Below are 17,826 nucleotides of genomic sequence, written 5' to 3' on the forward strand. Positions count from 1 at the left end.
GCATTTATTTACATTTGGTAATTTTTTAAATTTTTTTCGTTGATTCATTTAATAGTTTGATGCATGCCAATATATGGTTAAAAAAGATGTCGAACAGCCCTATAGTTAGCGCTGTCCAAATACACCCCTAAAACTGCTGTCCAATCTGACCCAACCCTACACTTTTGGTATTTTGCTTGTATCTATTAATGTACTTGACATTAAAATTACATTTTTACGGTTAACATAAAGGAATGAATACTATAGTTATATCCATAATTTGTTTATTAAAGTTTAACGTTTTTATGTTTTTTTATAGCTGTTGAAATGGAACAAAATTACATCAAACGCCCCTATTATTTTTATTTTGCGATAACATCCAAAATAATCAAGCGATATCAATAAAAAGTTTATCCGTGATGTAAAACACTAAATTCTACATAAAAAATAAAAATAAATAAATTTTATCTTCTGAACTGAGGGAATTAGGTATTACATTTGTCCAATATGACCCGTGTCTATCATGACCCCGTTCTCCCCTACTCTACATTTATTTCACAATTTGTAAACGAATTTTACATATTTTTAATTGCCTTGTACATTATAGGCCGTGTCCCACATAGCCCCGGTCTCCCGTACTGAGAGGACTGAAAAACAGCGTTTTTGCATTAAGTTCTCTTGGGCTTCCAAAGACTTTCGGTAGTAACTGTATGCAAACAATATTTTTTTGTTTTCGTTTATTCCGTCCGTTTTCGTGCCTGATACAAATACAGATAAACAATTAAGGATATCATACTGAACAATAGAGATAGAATTTTCTTTACAACCTGAGACTTAACATTCCACTACATAGCCTCTTTATCTGCTGCACTTTTCAAGTTCACAAAGTCTGTGAAATTAACTGCTACAGCAGTTGTGACATTGTCTAAAGATGTTCCAGTCTTTTATTCGAACAACTTTGTAGCATGCAGTTATACACGCAAGTATTTTTATTCGCTTTGATAACACTTCACATGCCATTTTTGGTTAATCAGCAATCCATTTCATTTTTTATTTGATGTTCAATCAACACGGATTTAAGGTTGCGGTCAAAAATGAAACCATAATAAGCTGATGCAAATTAAAACATGGATTATTCTTACTATTGTTTGTTGTTGTTGTTGCTGTTCATCCCTTATGGTGCTGGCAGAGGTATAACCAAAGCACAAACCGTCATGCAGACTCCTAAAGCTTTGTTACACGATACAAGAGCTGCAGGTATGGCGGCACCCCATGTCGGCACTCCGAAGGTAAATCCTGCTGCCGCGTAACAGGCGACGGCCAAAGCGTTACAACCGGTTTGGCATATTCCGTAAGAAATGATTCCGCCTTCCGTCAACAACGGCAGAGCTGTTGTCATAAGTAAACCGACTACAAGGAAATTTCTCGACAGATGCTGCATCATCTATCTTGTGGGGTAAATTGATTCAATCAGTATAAAATTAATATTACATGCAAATAAATAAGGTAATAGATATATGACAGATTATACCTTAAGAAATGAATGGTGATGAGAAAACTGTTCCAGCAGTGTGAACGATAGTTGAATCTCGTTTGGGAAGCTCAGCACTGTTATAGTTACATAATTAAATTTAGAGGCCGGAATATAGGATTCACAAACAAATCTGAACAGAACTCAAATTTACCTGTAAGTTAAAAATGTATAATGCCCTTGATTGCTGGAGGTATTCTATATTTTCTAGCAACATCAGGATCCACTAGCAAGTCTGTAGTGAAATGCCATCTAATTCGCTAGAGCCTACAATAAAATCTACCGTGGGCTGCTTCTGAATGCGCAAGTCGTATATTGTGCAACATGTTTATTGGTATCATCATGCAGCGCTTTCTTCGAAAGATAACAACGTTCATGTTGACTGGACTTTATTATTTTTTTATCAGCAGCATGACTGATAAATCTATTAATTATACAGTAGTCTACAGCACACTATTAAATTATAGCTACGGCATGACTCATAAACTATGATTCATAGTCTCAATATTATTTATTTCACATAATTGATATTGATTGAAAGCAAAATTATATACATCATGAAAGCAAAATATAGCTGAACCCAAATTTTATGTACAATTGCTGGTCAATAGTATGACCTACGCAATGCAAAACAAAACTGAAATGATTATAGGATTTTCATATATATCTAAAGTAGAGGTATACGCAGTGCAAGTGGAAAATCAGAGATAACGCGCAAGGTTGTATAGTCCACGACTTATCTTAGTACAAAAAAACCCTGCCACTCTTCGATTAATCAGAGAAGGACAAATATTCAAATATTTTACTGGTTCACAAATACATACTGGTCGTGAAAATTCCACATCTGTAGGTAATTGAAATAATTTGCTTGCCAGTTATAAGTCTACCGTTTTTTTTTCTTTCACTCAAATTATTACTTAACTCATTTTCTAATAATAGCCTACGACTTCATCATCAGAAAATAATTCTGTGTTTTTATTGTGCTGTCGTATTGGTTTCAAGACTAGGCCTATGATAAATGCATTTTCTTTGCGAACGTGTATTATATAACTTTTAACTGGTACTATAATCTTGGCAAATCTTTCATGGTCTATTATGCGTAATAGGTGTCAATGCAGTACATGGGAACAAACTGAAAATTTTTAGTGGCTGGAATCCGGCCCAATAAAAGTTACATAATCACAAGGTCGGTGCAAAGCCAGCAGCAACGCATCCTGCCATGCAAACTCCTAGAGCCGCGTTGCAGCCCAATATAACGGCAGGAACTCCGACACCGGCGGTAACAGTTCCGAATGTAGCCCCGCCTGCGGTGTAACAGGCCACTACAGCAGCGTTGCATCCGGTTTGGCAAATTCCGTATGCCAGTGGGCCCGCGACAGCCATCAACGGAAGAAGGGCCACCAGAATGTAACATAATGCGACTGTTGACTTCATTTTTCACCTAAAGATTGTTCAAGATTACAATATATTACATTTCAATACTTTTGGCGTTAAAATAAATTGCTTAAAGAGGGACGTTGACTTAATTCTAATTTTTACCTTTAGTAGTTTGAATGCGATGTAGATCAATGCTGGCTTTGTGAATTCCTCAGACAGATCAGCTAGTGACTACGATTCTCGACAGTTGTCCTTTTTTTATAGTCGTAGGTTGTTATCAGCATGACTAAGAGTCTCTATAAGATAGCAACCGAATTCCGAAGAAATTAAACCGAATCAGACATTATACAGTGAACTGTAGAATTGTTTTTACATTCCCCAAATTAATCCAAGTGTCGAAACTAAAAACGTAAAAAAACAAAAATGCAGACACGTTAATCTTTTAAAAGAGGTCGTGGTTGATGCATCAGGCTCGCAGCAACAGGTATATATGAGCGCAAAAAAAACGGACCGATTGTTGTTTAGTTAATACCACTTTATCAGTTATATTTTTATACTATGTGACCCATACTTGTCGGGAATTTACGCATTTCAGGTTAGTTCATGTATTTTTTCAAAACAATTAATATGCGGTCCTGCCTCCTATTAGTTTTGAATTATCTTCCACTGTTGCCTCTTTTTATAGAATGTGCTGCTGCTGCGTTTATAGTTTTTTCGGGTTGACATCAAATGTAGAATTGGGAAATATGCCTTATTTGGAATAATTCAACCATATATTTCACTTTTCTTTCTGTATATATCTGAGAGGCAAGGCGCGTGCAGCAAAGGCGCCGTCTAAAGAGCAACAGGGAAAGATAGGCACCTGTTACCGCCTGTTACTTACTGCGCAGCATATAAGAAACGCATCGGAAATTATATGACAATGAAATAATTTGTTTTTTCGAATACTACTATGTTCATTTCATATGTTCAGGTTCATAATATTAACTTGTTATTCAATTTTAAACTATGTCCGTCATGTCATGTTTATAAAGTTTTTTTTGCAAAATATCAAATAAATTAGGAAAATAAACTATACTTGCCCCACATGAAAGGAGCTGTTGTGATTATGCACATGCTATTCAACTAAACTGTGATATGAAAGCCTTCAAAGCGGAATGCCTTATCTAGCTTTTGTATATATTCAATAATGTAGAGTCGATTGGATAGCGACAGCTACAAAATTGTGCATCGTGTATGGATTGAGCGGCAATTATTTTTATATCGTGCGCAATAATTTTGCTCTCCCCCCCCCTTTTTCACCCTTTTTCGTGCTGCCTATACCCCCTCTTTTGCCCTTAGGGCCTAAAGGCGAAAGACAAAAAGGGGTGAAAAGGGGGGGAGGGAAAGAGCAAAATTCATCACATTTTAAGAACCGCCCACCAAAAATGGCGTGGGGTCCGTTTTAAAGTGGGAGCTAATCGAAGCTAATCTCAACTTTGAAGTGAGATTACGGGGGGAAATTATTATTTTAAAAATAAAAAAATGCCATGAGAATCAGCGTGAAAAACTGATTCAAATGATATTTTTTTCAAAGGAATCCCACATTCATGCAAGGACCCTGTTAAATGTAAAATTTTTGCGCTTTTTCACAAATTTTTTGTGCGTTTTTTCATTTCAATTACTGCACATCATTTAACAACGAGTCCACCACTCAACCAAACCGGATTTGGGGGTTTAAAATTTTTGGGAAACGGTGACTAAGGTATTGCAGCCAGTCCCCGAATAAACCAATCTAATTGGAATTTTTCGGAGAACCGAATGGTGAATTCCGCAATTTTCAAGCTAGCATAGTTTTTAAGTAATTTAAGAAAAACTGAGGTTTATAAGAAATTCTAGAGTTTTTTCGGGTTTTTAACATCAGTTTTTGGGCAAACCGGACCGTTAAAAAAAAACAATTTTTTTGGAAAGAAAGATGTTGCCCCCCTCTACATCAGACATCTTTCCCCGTTTTGTTCTCTGAGGTTTATTATCAGAGATATAAACAATGAAAAATTCAGAAAATTTCACGCCATTTTCTGAAGATTTTTAAAAATAACCCACTTCATTTTGCCACGCCATCTAGCGACCAATTTTGAAAAAGCAATCTCTTTGCCGTTTGTTGGAAAAATCTGATTGGGAAAAAATAGTTGGGAGGAGAAATTTCCCTTTCCTTTTAAAAATTGGCCGCTAGATGGCGTGGCACTACAAACCATTTTTTCTAAAACTATTCCTCCATGATTTGTATTAGAAATTCATTTATTCAAGGGATTAAAAATGGTGTACTGAACTTTGATTTACTAATCCTGTAAGAAAGAAACGTTTTGTATTTGTTAAACAATCAATGTAGCAACTTAAAACTCATTGAAGTGCTGTTTAACAGTTGCTGGAAGAGTTTCTATGAACCGTTTTTTCAAAAACTATCCCTTCATGATTTTTATTATGAATTGATTTATTCAATGGACTTCAAATAGTGTATTGGACATTGATTAACACATCCTGTAAGAAAGAAACATTTCTTATTTGTGAACCATTCAATGTAGCAACTTAAAACTCATTGAAGTGGTGATTAATAGTTCCTGGAAGAGTTTCTATCAACCACTTTTTCTAAAACTATTCCTTCGTAATTTTTAGTTTGAATTCATTGATTCAATGGACTTTAAATAGTGTATTGGACATCGATTAACGCATCCTGTAAGAAAGAAACGTTTTGTATTTGTGAAACAATCAATATAGCAACTTCAAACTCACTGATTGTGTTTCACAGTTTCTCTCAAAAAATATAGTAATTTCAAATTCATGCAAGTGGGGTTTTCCAGCTTTTGGGAGAGTTTCTTTTAGCCCTTGCTCCCATTTCTTTTCCTCCATGAATTTCTTAATAAATTCATGAATCTATGGACTTGAAATGGTGTATTAGACATCGATTAACACATCCTGTAAGAAATAAATAATTATAAAAAGTAAAACTATCATAACCGCAACTTTAAAATCATTGAATTGGTGTTTCCTAGCTCCTGAGTCCTGATGGAAGATTTCTATAAACCGTTGTTGCTATTTCTTTTTCTTCGTTAATTTCTTAATAAATCCGTTGATTCAATAGATATGAAACGATGTATTTGACATCTATTAACATATCCTGTAAGAAAGAAACTCTTTGAACAAGAAATATTATCATTATCGCAACTTTAAAATCATTGAAGTGGTATTTCCCTGCTCCTAAGAAGAGTTTCTATCAACATTTGTTTCTATTTCTCTTCGTTCGTGAATTTCCTAATAACTTCATTTATTGAATAGATTTGAAACGATGTATTGGACATCGATTAATATATCTTGTAAGAAATAAACTCTTTGAACAAGCAAAACTATCATTATCGCAACTTCAAAATAATTGAATTGGTGTTTCCCAGCTCTTGGAATAGTTTCTATCAACCCTTGTTTCTATTTCTTTTCCTTCAGGAATTTCTTAATAGATTCAGTAATTCAAAAGACTTGAGATGGTGTATTGAATATCTATTAACATATCTTGTAAGAAAGAAACCCTTTAAACTTGTAAAATAGGACAGCCCCCCAGCTAGCATGTCTTTATTGGTAAAATATTTTTTTCCGACAATATTCTTCAATCGATAACCCACATATTGGTATAATATTATATTATTACTTTGTTGCTACAAGGTGGCTGTTAAATTTTTTTGTTATTTTCCCAATAAATGACTATTATCAAATATGAATAAATTAATATTATTATTTTTTTATTTTCCCAATAACGAATCATTGAATAAGGAATACATCATTTTCTATGGAAAAGCTATAGTCTTTTACATTTACCACACGTAAAAAATCCTAAATGATCGGTTAGCTGCTGCCTTTTTTGCCGAGAGTGGGTTTGAACCATCATCTTTTGAGTCATCAATCCAATGCTATAACCACTACACCAGCAACGGAGATGATGATTAAGTCCCGATGTGACCAGATGGATAGTGCATACTTACACATTATCATGGTTATAGCCCAGCGTGAGCAAAATCGATTTAATTACATCAGTGTAGGAATTTATGATTATTGAGACTATTTGTTTCATAAGTCATTTGTTTGCTGAAAGTGGGTTTGAACCAACCTCCATAGAATTACCTATATAGATATATATTAATAGCAGTTTTAACATTTAATCTCCTTAACGTTTAAGATAAATTATATCACGTTAGCGTGAAGGTAAGGTTTTAATTTCGAAGTACGTAAGTTAGTTGTTCGAGACTTGTGCAAGATTTGGTTTTTAAGACAATTGGATTGTTCATTTAGGCAATTGTATGCAAAACTAACGAATTGAATACGATATAAAACATTTAGGATTTTGAACGCATGTTAAATGTAAAAGACTATAGCTTTTTCATAAAAAAAGGATTTATTACTTTTTTAATGGTCCGTTATTGGGAAAATAACAAAAAGTAATATTGATTTATTCATCTTTCATAATAGTCATTCATTGCGAAAACAACAAAACAATTTAACAGCCACCTTGACGCAGCAAAGTAATAATCTAATATTATACCAATATGTGGGTTATCGACCGAAGAATATTCTCGGAAAACAATATTTTACCATTACGGGACTAGACTTATCCCTTTTTTGGCCGTCGGGACATCCTTGGCGAGATCCTCTGGATCTGTCTGTTGCCTGTCGGGACAAACCCCTATAGGGAATCACCTATTAACCCTTGTTTACGTGGCTTCTAGAAGTTGAAAACTTTTATTGCTTCAAGTCGAAAAACATTTGTAATATCGCTGTTGGTGTAGTGGTTATAGCATTGGATTGGTAACTTAAGGTGTGATGGTTCAAACCCATTCAAGACCAAAACAAGAACTTGCCTAATAACAAGTTGAAGATGAATAAATATTCCACGCTGGACTATATAACCATAAACACAACAACCAGATTCAAATTTCCGTCAAAATTTTAAAAGTAGTAAACTGTTATTTCACCAATAAAAGTAAAATAAGTAAAACAAGTTGAAAAAATATTGTGAGCCAACAAATTTGGGTGCAAAAATATATTGGAAAAATATTTAAAAAAATTATATTACCAACATCTCAATTGTAGGAATATAATATTTTAGCAATATTTGGGAAATATACTCTGCTAGCTGGGCCCCTAAACCTTTGAGACTTAGTTTTAATTTTGGTGTTGAGTACTAAGCCTTTGGTGTGACCGGAAAGTCTTGGAATCGCAAAAATGATGACAGAATGATGACAGAAAAGACTTCAAATGCTCATAACCTTTGAAATTTATTTTAGTGTTAGAATATTTGTCACTTAGTAATAGAAGACATCATCCTGAACCTTTTGAGACTTGGTTTTTATTTTGGTATTGAGTACTAAGCCTGTGGTGTGACCGTAAATTATTGAAATCACAAAAATGATGGAAGAAAAAACTTCAAATGCTCATAACTTCTGAAATTTATTTATGTGTTTGAATATTTGGGACCTCATTAATAGAGGTTATTCACCTGAAACTTTTGAGACTAAGTTTTAATTTTGGTGTTGAGTGCTAAGAATGTGGTGTGGCCGTAAAGTATTGAAATCTCAAAAATGATTGCAGAAAAATTTTCAAACGCTCATAACTTTCGAAATTTATTTTGGTGTTTGAATATTTGGCACCTAGGTAATAGAGGACATTATCTTCAACCTTTTGAGACTTAGTTTTAATTTTGGTGTTGAGTGCTAAGAATGTGGTGTGACCGTAAAGTATTGAAATCTCAAAAATGATTGCAGAAAAATTTTCAAACGCTCATAACTTTCGAAATTTATTTTGGTGTTTGAATATTTGGCACCTAGGTAATAGAGGACATTATCCTCAACCTTTTGAGACTTAGTTTTAATTTTGGTGTTGAGTGCTAAGAATGTGGTGTGACCGTAAAGTATTGAAATCTCAAAAATGATTGCAGAAAAATTTTCAAACGCTCATAACTTTCGAAATTTATTTTGGTGTTTGAATATTTGACACCTAGGTAATAGAGGACATTATCCTCAACCTTTTGAGACTTAGTTTTTATTTTGGTGTTGAGTACTAAGCCTTTGGTGTGACCGGAAATTCTTGAAATCCCAAAAATGATGGCAGAAATTTTTTTAAATGTTCATAACTTTTGAAATTTTTTTGTTTGAATATTTGGGACCTAGGTAATAGAAGACAGCCCTTTGAACGTTCTGGGACTTATAGTTTTAATTTTGGAGTTGAGTACTAAGCCAGTGTTGTGACCGGAAAATCTTGAAATCACAAAAATGATAGAAGAAAACATTTCAAATGCTGATAACCTTTGAAATTTATTTTTGCGTTTAAATATTTGGAACCTAATAATTAAAGGACATTCTCCTGAACCTTTTGAGACTAAGTTTTCATTTTGATGTTGAGAACTAAGCCTTTTGTGTGACCGGAAAGTCTTGAAATCACAAAAATGATGGCAGAAAAGACTTCCAATGCTCATAACTTTTGAAATATATTTTGTGTTTGAATATTTGGGACCTAGTAATAAAAGACTATCCCTTGAACCTTTTAGGACTTAGTTTTCATTTTGGTGTTGAGTAATAAGGCTGTGGTGTGACCAGAAAATCTTGAAATCACATTATTTGTTGACATTTTCGTGTTACGATTTTAATATTTTCCGAGTGTGCCAAGGTCTAAATCCGTGTTACCCCAACAAAAATTCAACGTTAAAACCTTAAGGGGAGTGTTAAAAATACGTAGAGTAGCAAATATTCAACTACCCAATAGCTTTTCAAAAGTATTTCATGTTTGAATATCTACTTTCATAATTTTTTTTTAAATTTTCGTGTTACGATTTCAATATTTTCCGAGTGTGCCACGGTCGAAATCAGCGTTACGAAAACGAAAATTAAACTTTAAAATCTTCAAGGGAGTGTCCATAATACGTAGAGTGGCAAATATTCAATTGCCCAATAGGATTTCAAAAGTATTTCATGTTTGAAAAATCTACTTTCATCATTTGTGGTTGATATTTTCGTGTTACGATTTCAACATTTTCCGAGTGTGCCAAGGTCTGAATCCGGGTTACCCAAACCAAAATTCAACCTTTAAACCTTCAGGGGAGTGCCCATAAAACGTAGAGTAGCAAATATTCAATTACCCAATAGGATTTCAAAAGTATTTCATGTTTGAAAATCTACTTTCATCATTTGTGGTTGATATTTTCGTGTTACGATTTCAACATTTTCCGAGTGTGCCAAGGTCTAAATCCGGGTTACCCAAACCAAAATTCAACCTTTAAACTTTCAGGGGAGTGCCCATATTACGTAGAGTGGCAAATATTCAATTACCCAATAGGATTTCAAAAGTACTTTATGTTGGAAAATCTACTTTGATAATTTTTTTTTACATTTACTTGTTACGATTTCAATATTTTTCGAGTGTGCCACGGTCTAAATCCGCGTTGCCCAAACAAAATTCAACGTTAAAACCTTCTGGGGAGTGTCCATAATACGTAGAGTGGCAAATATTCTATTACCCAATAGGATTTCAAAAGAATTTTATGTTTGAATATCTACTTTCATCATTTTTTGTTGACATTTTCTTTTTACGATTTCGATATTTTCCGAGTCTGCCACGGTCGAAAACCTCGTTACCCAAACGAAAATTCAACTTTAAAACCTTTAGGGAGTGTCCATAAAACGTAGAGTGGCAAATATTCAATTACCACATAGGATTTCAAAAGTAATTAATGTTTGAAAATCTACTTTCATCATTTTTTTTTTAATTTTTGTGTTACGATTTCAATATTTTCCTAGTGTGCCACGGTCTAAAACCTCGTTATCCAAACAAAAATTCAACGTTAAAACCTTCAGGGGAGTGCCCATAATACGTAGAGTGGCAAATATTCTATTACCCAATAGGATTTCAAAAGAATTTTATGTTTGAATATCTACTTTCATCATTTTTTGTTGACATTTCCGTGTTATGACTTTTATATTTTCCGAGTATTCCACGGTCGAAATCAGCGTTACCCAAACAAAAATTCAACCTTTAAACCTTCAGGGGAGTGCCCATAAAACGTAGAGTAGCAAATATTCAATTACCAGATAGGATTTCAAAAGTATTTCATGTTTGAAAATCTACTTTCATCATTTTTTGTTGACCCTTTCTTTTTACGATTTCAATATTTTCCGAGTCTGCCATGGTCGAAATCCTTGTTACTCAAACGACAATTCAAGGTTAAAACCTTCATGGGAGTGTCAATAATTTTTATAGTGAAATATTCAATTACCCAAAAGGAATTTTAAAAAATTTCATGTTTGAAAATCTACTTTTATTTTATTTTTTGACATTTTCGTGTTACGATTTCAATATTTTTCGAGTGAGCCACGGTCGAAATCCGCGTTACCCAAACGAAAATTAAACTTTAAAACCTTCAAGGGAGTGTCCATATTACGTAGAGTGGCAAATATTCTATTACCCAATAGGATTTCAAAAGAATTTTATGTTTGAATATCTACTTTCATCATTTTTTGTTGACATTTTCTTTTTACGATTTCGATATTTTCCGAGGCTGCCACGGTCGAAAACCTCGTTACCCAAACGAAAATTCAACTTTAAAACCTTCAGGGAGTGTCCATAAAACGTAGAGTGGCAAATATTCAATCATCACATAGGATTTCAAAAGTAATTAATGTTTGAAAATCTACTTTCATCATTTTTTTTAAATTTTCGTGTTACGATTTCAATATTTTCCTAGTGTGCCACGGTCGAAATCCTCGTTACCCAAAAAAAAAATTCAACGTTCAAACCTTCTGGGGAGTGCTTATAATACGTAGAGTGGCAAATATTTAATTACCCAAGAGGATTTCAGAAGAATTTTATGTTTGAAAATCTACTTTCTTCATTTTTTGTTGACATTTCCGTGTTACGATTTTTATATTTTCCGGGTGTGCCACGGTCAAAATCAGCGTTACCCAAACGAAAATTAAACTTTAAAATCTTCAAGGGAGTGTCCATAATACGTAGAGTGGCAAATATTCAATTACCCAATAGGATTTCAAAATATTTCATGTTTGAAAATCTACTTTCATCATTTTTTGTTGACATTTTCGTGTTACGATTTCAATATTTTTCGAGTGAGCCACGGTCGAAATCCGCGTTACCCAAACGAAAATTGAACTTTAAAACCATCAAGGGAGTGTCCATAATACGTAGAGTGGCAAATATTCAATTACCCAATAGGATTTCAAAAGTAATTCATGTTTGAAAATCTACTTTCATCATTTTTTGTTGACATTTTCGTGTTCCGATTTCAATATTTTCCGAGTGAGCCACGGTCAAAATCCGCGTAACCTAAAGAAAATTCAACGTTAAAACCGTAAGGGGAGTATCCATAATACTTAGAGTGGCAAATATTCAATTACCCAAAACAATATATACAGTTATCCGTGAAAGTTTCTTGAATAGGCAAATGGCTCTCTATGTTTTAAGTTTAATTTGGCGGAAGGGATACTACGGTGCCTACCGTACCCCCGGTATTTTACGCCCTTTTCTTTTTTTCTTTAGATTCTTCTCTTCCTTTGCTTACGAAAGAAAAAGAGAAAAAGGCGCAAAATTCTGGGGGGTACGGTAGGCACCACCAGTTAGTTGTTAGGAAACAAAATATAATTTTTTTCCCCTACAGTCATCGCCAAGGTTTGAACCATACGACCACAAGTTGAGATATTACTAGCTCAGTACGCTATTGACAGCTACTATTCCTTGTATATTTTCAAATGTATCAGACTGGAAATGAATCACTAGGGGTATGGACTTAGAAAAATTTTCAGTCTCACACTAACGGTTTCGACAATTCTAGCCTACTTTAATTACTCAGATATATTTGAATTAAAAAAAGGAACAGTAGCTCAGTCAGTAGCATACTGAGCTAGTCGTCGAACAATCACTCATGTCCATTTTCGGCATGGACATGGACGGAAGCATCTACAACTGGCAGCCGTTCAACCACCTGGGCGACACCTGCTCATGGCTAGAGGTGATCCAGCGCTTTTGCACCGCCCTGGCCGACAATACAACTATCAAATCGCTGTCGCTGGCCAAACAGGTGCTGCGAGAGCGGAAGCAGATGGAAGCGGTGACGGAGAGACTGGAGTCGCTGGTCAAAATTGGACACGGCAAGATGAAGGAGGTGGACAAGGCGAAGCAAATGATCGTCTTTGGCGACTCGCAGATCCAGTCGACGGACGAAGAGGAAGACGAGTGTTTCGTGAAGAAAATGAAGAAGAAGGTCGAGCTTCCGGCCGGAGAGTGGGTCTACAACTGCAACCGCTGCTACGTCACGTGCCACGACGCGTTCTTCAAGGAGGAACCGGTCGAGAACGGACATTTAAATCTGGAGGATCTTTACGCGTCACCGGCTACTGCTCCGTCTGCCCGGATCAGTGCAATTTGATTATGCCCTCGAACCAGCCCTACCGCTGGGTGTCGATTGAGAAGGTGACCAAGGTCTCGCCGAATCTCGGCAAAATCGAAAGGAACGAAGCCGAAATCAAGTGGAAGGACATCAAGTCCAAGGGTCGAGATCTCATCAAAGTGCTGGAGAAGGATCTGGTCGAAAACGGCAAGGTCATCCTGGAACATTTCACAGCCACCTGGCGGTGCATCCAGAGGCTCAACAGGATCGCTCTCCGCAGACCGCGGTAACTCGTTCCTGACTCGGTAAGTCTTTGACGTTCTCTACGACGCCGAACAGCTGATACAAGAATCCCTACTAACACGGCCCATCCTCTTTATGTAAGATGTAGATAAATATGGGATGGATAGATCCAGGTCGCAATTGTGGGGCGGTAGTATAGCGTAGGTATAAATTTATTCGGATCTAGGATGGGATCAAATAAAGAATATTCATCGTAGATCCACCAGCGTATATTCATTAACATACTGATTGTACATCAAAGTAATATACTCGGGGGTATGATTTTGTTGTGATACCATTTGGTACATATACAGAATGTGCATCACAGTATAACCATATTAGGTACACAGTGGACGAAAAAGCTAAAAAATATCTCAATTTCCATTACTCCCAAACGTTTGTTCCATTGTACGAACAGTTGGTCAAATGGTTAGAGAGGTGAGCTACGGAATTGAAGGTCAGTAGTTCAAATCTCGGGGTAGACTTTTATCTTTTAATTTCTGACAGAAATCATATCCAAAGATGGATGTTATTTAAGGATACTGTGTATACACAAATCGGTATATTCAAGGGACATACAAATGGTACGTGCGGGGAAGGGGAAATAAGGATAAACATGAAGCATTCCATGGATATGCTGTTTGTATCTCCCTTATCCTTGGGAGTACGCTTCAGTCATATCCATGGTACATCGCTGTGTTAGTAGGGATTCGGCTTCCAGGACGGACTAGCAAGTTTGAGTTATAAGACGTTATTTAAATGTAATTATTTGCTATTTCATTTTCCGTGTAATTGTTCAGCTTGTAATAATGATTGTGGCAACTTGATCAACCATTCAGATATCATTGGTCGCTGTATTTTTTAATTTTTATTATTTTGTCAAAAGAAAATTAGCGCATAAAAGAATAAATTCTCCATCTTCATTGCCAAATGTATTTTTGATAAATTTCTAATAATAACTGGTACAAGTTGTTGGTATCTCTTTTGGAGAAGAAATATAAATTAACAATATAATAGTTTAGGCCTATTCAAGCAATTAGCAACAAATGGTGCGGACTAAATTTAACCAATTCCAGGAACTCCGGGCACTCCTGGACTTCCGGGAATTCCATTTTGACCTGCCGGCCCGGCCTCTCCCGGTATTCCATTCACACCCGGCAAACCTGAAATTCAAATTGGTTTTCAAAATTACAAAATGTGATGACATTTCAGCTCGACTAATTATTGAGCTTACCTGGACTACCGGGCGATCCCGGTGATCCCGGACTGCCAGGGGTACCTCCTGTGCCTGGCGTTCCTCCAGTGCCAGGAGTTCCTTCCGGACCAACCGCTCCTGGAATTCCGGGCTCGCCAGACTCGCCAGGTAATCCAGGAGTGCCTGGATCTCCGTTATCGCCGGCCGTTCCATGTAGGCCGTGAAGTCCCGGATCTCCGCCTTTAATTTTTTTTAATGGTTTAAGTAAATTTTTTTTAAAATTGACTACCGTATCATAAAAGAGTATTTAGATTTACCTTTTCCGTCCGTTCCGTCTTGGCCGGGCGTGCCACTTGGCCCAACAGGACCTTGACATCAAAATCTTATATGTAGACCAATATTATTTGTTGTCATCTTATTAAATTATCTATACCTTGAGCTCCTGTTTGTCCATCTTGGCCTTCTTGTCCATCCGTACCATCTTGGCCGAATTGGCCGGCTGTGCCGTCACTGCCGTCCTTTCCGTCTTGCCCCGGTGGCCCTATATCAAAATTCCAATTATTTCAGTTGTCTGCTGGTGAATGGGCAATTAATATCCTTTACCTGGCGGTCCCGGAGCTCCGTCCTGTCCATCCTTTCCGTTTTGGCCATCTCTGCCATCCTGGCCGTCCTTGCCGTTTTCGCCCGGCGATCCCGGCGGACCTTGAGCTCCATCTTGCCCGTCTCGCCCATCTTTTCCATCCTGCCCATTTGTTCCAGACAATCCTGTTTCGTAATTTTTTAAATTTTAACAGCTGTGATGGAATTTAAGTTAAAATGATCTTGTTACCTGTCAGGCCGGGAGCTCCGTCTTGTCCATCTTTGCCATCCTTGCCTTCGACTCCATCTCGACCGTCTTTTCCATTAGTTCCGTCTCTCCCTTTTATCCAAATTTTAAAAATAATTGTAGAAAAATTGACTGGAACAAACTGATAGAGTTGCGAATACCTGAAACGCCGGGAACACCCGGCGGGCCTTGTGATCCTTGTACTCCTGGCGGCCCCTGAACGCCCTGAACGCCGGAAGAACCCTGAACACCTTGCAATCCTTGGGGCCCTTGCACGCCAGGCGGTCCTAGCGTGCCTGGCATTCCATCTCGTCCGTCTTTCCCCGGAGGCCCTATAATTAATATTCATTTGATGCGCTTTTACAACCGTCAATGAAAATTAATTTTGACTTGTACCTGGTGGCCCCATTAAGTTGAAGAACCACGGCAACCCAGAGCCACTGGATTGTTTCTTTTTGTGATAATAATGCTGCTGATGATGATCCTCCTCATCGTCTTCATCCCGAACGATACCGGAAGGTTTGCGATTTTTCGAATTGGGTTTTCTTCTTCTTTTAGTTTGGTTAGTAGCCGACGGCCAGACGGGCCTTCTGGCTTCGGCTATTCCGCCTAAATTGAACGAATTCAAATCTTGGCGCTCCAATTTGTCGTCGTCGTCGTGTCTTATTAGCGGATAATTAATGCGCAATCCGGCGACGCTGCTCTTCTTCAAAGCCACCAGACCCGTTTGACCCATGGACGACAGTATCCTCGACCATTCGCCTTTACTTTTGGATTGTTCACGGCTGGAAACGGGACGGCGATGGCCTAATCAACTGAGAACAAATTAGGCCCAGCAAAAATTTCAATTTGGCACATCCACACATTGCGCAATGTTGGAACCCCTACCGTAATTGACGATGACCCGCGATGGATGGTCCCACATTTCGTAATGAGACCGGACTGGTGGCGGCCAAGAGTCAAGTGATGGATATCCATCATCGTGAAAATAATTCGGATATCTGTAAACTCGTCTGGGATGTAATTCCTGTCTGTAATAGTGTCCCCTAAGCTGGTAAGGGAAATAAGAGCGACTGGATCGAGTAAAATGAATTGCCCGGCTGTCAATAACTGTCGAGTTGCCCGTCGGGAACGCCAAATAAGCCGCTACCAAGTACACTAAAGGTCCAACAACAAACTGCAACACGAAAAAATAACACAGAGAGACAATCAAATAAAAAAAAAGAATAGACTTTCATTGATGGAAAAACAACAAAATGTCAATTTACCAGAAACTTCATGTTGTTGGCGATCACTTGAGCAGCGAAAATCAAATCTACTCGTCCGAGATGTTTTCGTTCAAGTCCAGCAGATTTATCACGTTGCAAACGCCATCACTACTACTGGCGCCCAGCTCAGTTCGGGGACTGATGTGAGCGCACTCACGCCGAGTTCAAATAGAAAGCGCTATAGACTAAAGCGTTCACCTTTATTATTTTCTTTTTTTCTTAACAATAAGAATCCCTTAGGTATTTTTGTTATTTTTTTTTTCTTCTTCTGAGCTTTCGTAAGTCCCCGAAGGGCGGATGCAAAGTGGGTTAGGTCAGCATATACAACAACGTCTCTCTCCCGCTGCAGCACTGTTCACAATTTTCAGCTTTGGGCGTGAACTTTTTTACAAACTCAAAGCACGGACCAACTACCTGACGTGTAGCCGCATAACCTTTAACCGTTAAGTGAACGCAAGTCTAATCGACATGTAGCAAAAGCTCACGTGCGCGTTTGCCTTTATAACGCCAAATCATTTTCTTTCGAGTGACATTTGAATTCCCGCGCGCAACTAGTCGTCGGCAGACCCAAAATATAGGATTCTTTTCTTTTACGATTTTTGTTATATTTCCCGATTTTTAGAATGTTTTTTTATCTTTCCGCAAGAGCGTAATAAAATGCGATTTAAGTGTTTGCGCGATTGCGGAAGATATCTAATAATACCTTGCAGTGTGTGTTATTTTCTCTTCCGCATTTGGTCAGAAAAGGAGAAGCTCGGAAAGAGACTCTCAAAAAATTTTGCAGACTCTAAACATTGCGCGGGGACCACGCAATAAAAAATCTGCAATGCGGCGATTTCGAGATTGTGGACACGCGACCCGAACACGACAATTTAAAATTTTAACGAGCGGAAAGGTAGCCTAGGCGTGAGACGACTCTCGTATTTTTCATTTGAGGACTTTTATCGAAAATTCCGC

The 17,826-nt window shown here is 37.1% G+C and overlaps 1 protein-coding gene and 2 long non-coding RNA genes across 4 annotated transcripts; all 3 read right to left on the reverse strand.

The window, feature by feature from the left end:
• Window positions 1–312: 312 nt before the first annotated feature.
• On the reverse strand, window positions 313–1,805 carry LOC124193428. The gene is made up of 4 exons (XR_006874257.1): window positions 1,665–1,805; window positions 1,511–1,587; window positions 807–1,427; window positions 313–737 (listed from the first exon to the last, which is right to left on the reverse strand). It is a non-coding gene; the product is annotated as an uncharacterized LOC124193428 (long non-coding RNA).
• Window positions 1,806–2,533: 728 nt separating this feature from the next.
• On the reverse strand, window positions 2,534–3,290 carry LOC124195093. The gene is made up of 2 exons (XR_006875131.1): window positions 3,050–3,290; window positions 2,534–2,951 (listed from the first exon to the last, which is right to left on the reverse strand). It is a non-coding gene; the product is annotated as an uncharacterized LOC124195093 (long non-coding RNA).
• Window positions 3,291–14,493: 11,203 nt separating this feature from the next.
• On the reverse strand, window positions 14,494–17,048 carry LOC124193769 (collagen alpha-1(I) chain-like). Of its 2 annotated transcripts, XM_046587730.1 has the most exons (10): window positions 16,870–17,048; window positions 16,490–16,778; window positions 15,998–16,408; window positions 15,763–15,933; window positions 15,605–15,694; window positions 15,379–15,540; window positions 15,209–15,316; window positions 15,093–15,143; window positions 14,815–15,015; window positions 14,494–14,743 (listed from the first exon to the last, which is right to left on the reverse strand). In XM_046587730.1, exons 1-10 carry the CDS (start codon window positions 16,879–16,881, stop codon window positions 14,643–14,645), a joined length of 1,596 nt encoding a protein of 531 aa, XP_046443686.1. In that variant the 5' UTR covers window positions 16,882–17,048; the 3' UTR covers window positions 14,494–14,642. The 2 variants fall into 2 exon arrangements, with proteins under 2 accessions (XP_046443686.1, XP_046443687.1); XM_046587731.1 differs by lacking the exon at window positions 16,870–17,048 and having other exon boundaries at window positions 15,998–16,416; window positions 16,490–16,631.
• Window positions 17,049–17,826: the final 778 nt, after the last annotated feature.

This window comes from Daphnia pulex, chromosome 5 (assembly GCF_021134715.1).
Source record: "Daphnia pulex isolate KAP4 chromosome 5, ASM2113471v1".
Lineage (NCBI taxonomy): Eukaryota > Metazoa > Arthropoda > Branchiopoda > Diplostraca > Daphniidae > Daphnia > Daphnia pulex.

What these genes read in the sequence shown, in the direction of transcription:
- LOC124193769 (XM_046587730.1), bottom strand. An exon ending in TGGACAAACAGGAGCTCAAG is followed by an intron (nt 15,144 to 15,208) that starts GTATAGATAATT and finishes TTTGATGTCAAG; the next exon opens with GTCCTGTTGGGCCAAGTGGC. An exon ending in GGGATCGCCCGGTAGTCCAG is followed by an intron (nt 14,744 to 14,814) that starts GTAAGCTCAATA and finishes TTTGAATTTCAG; the next exon opens with GTTTGCCGGGTGTGAATGGA.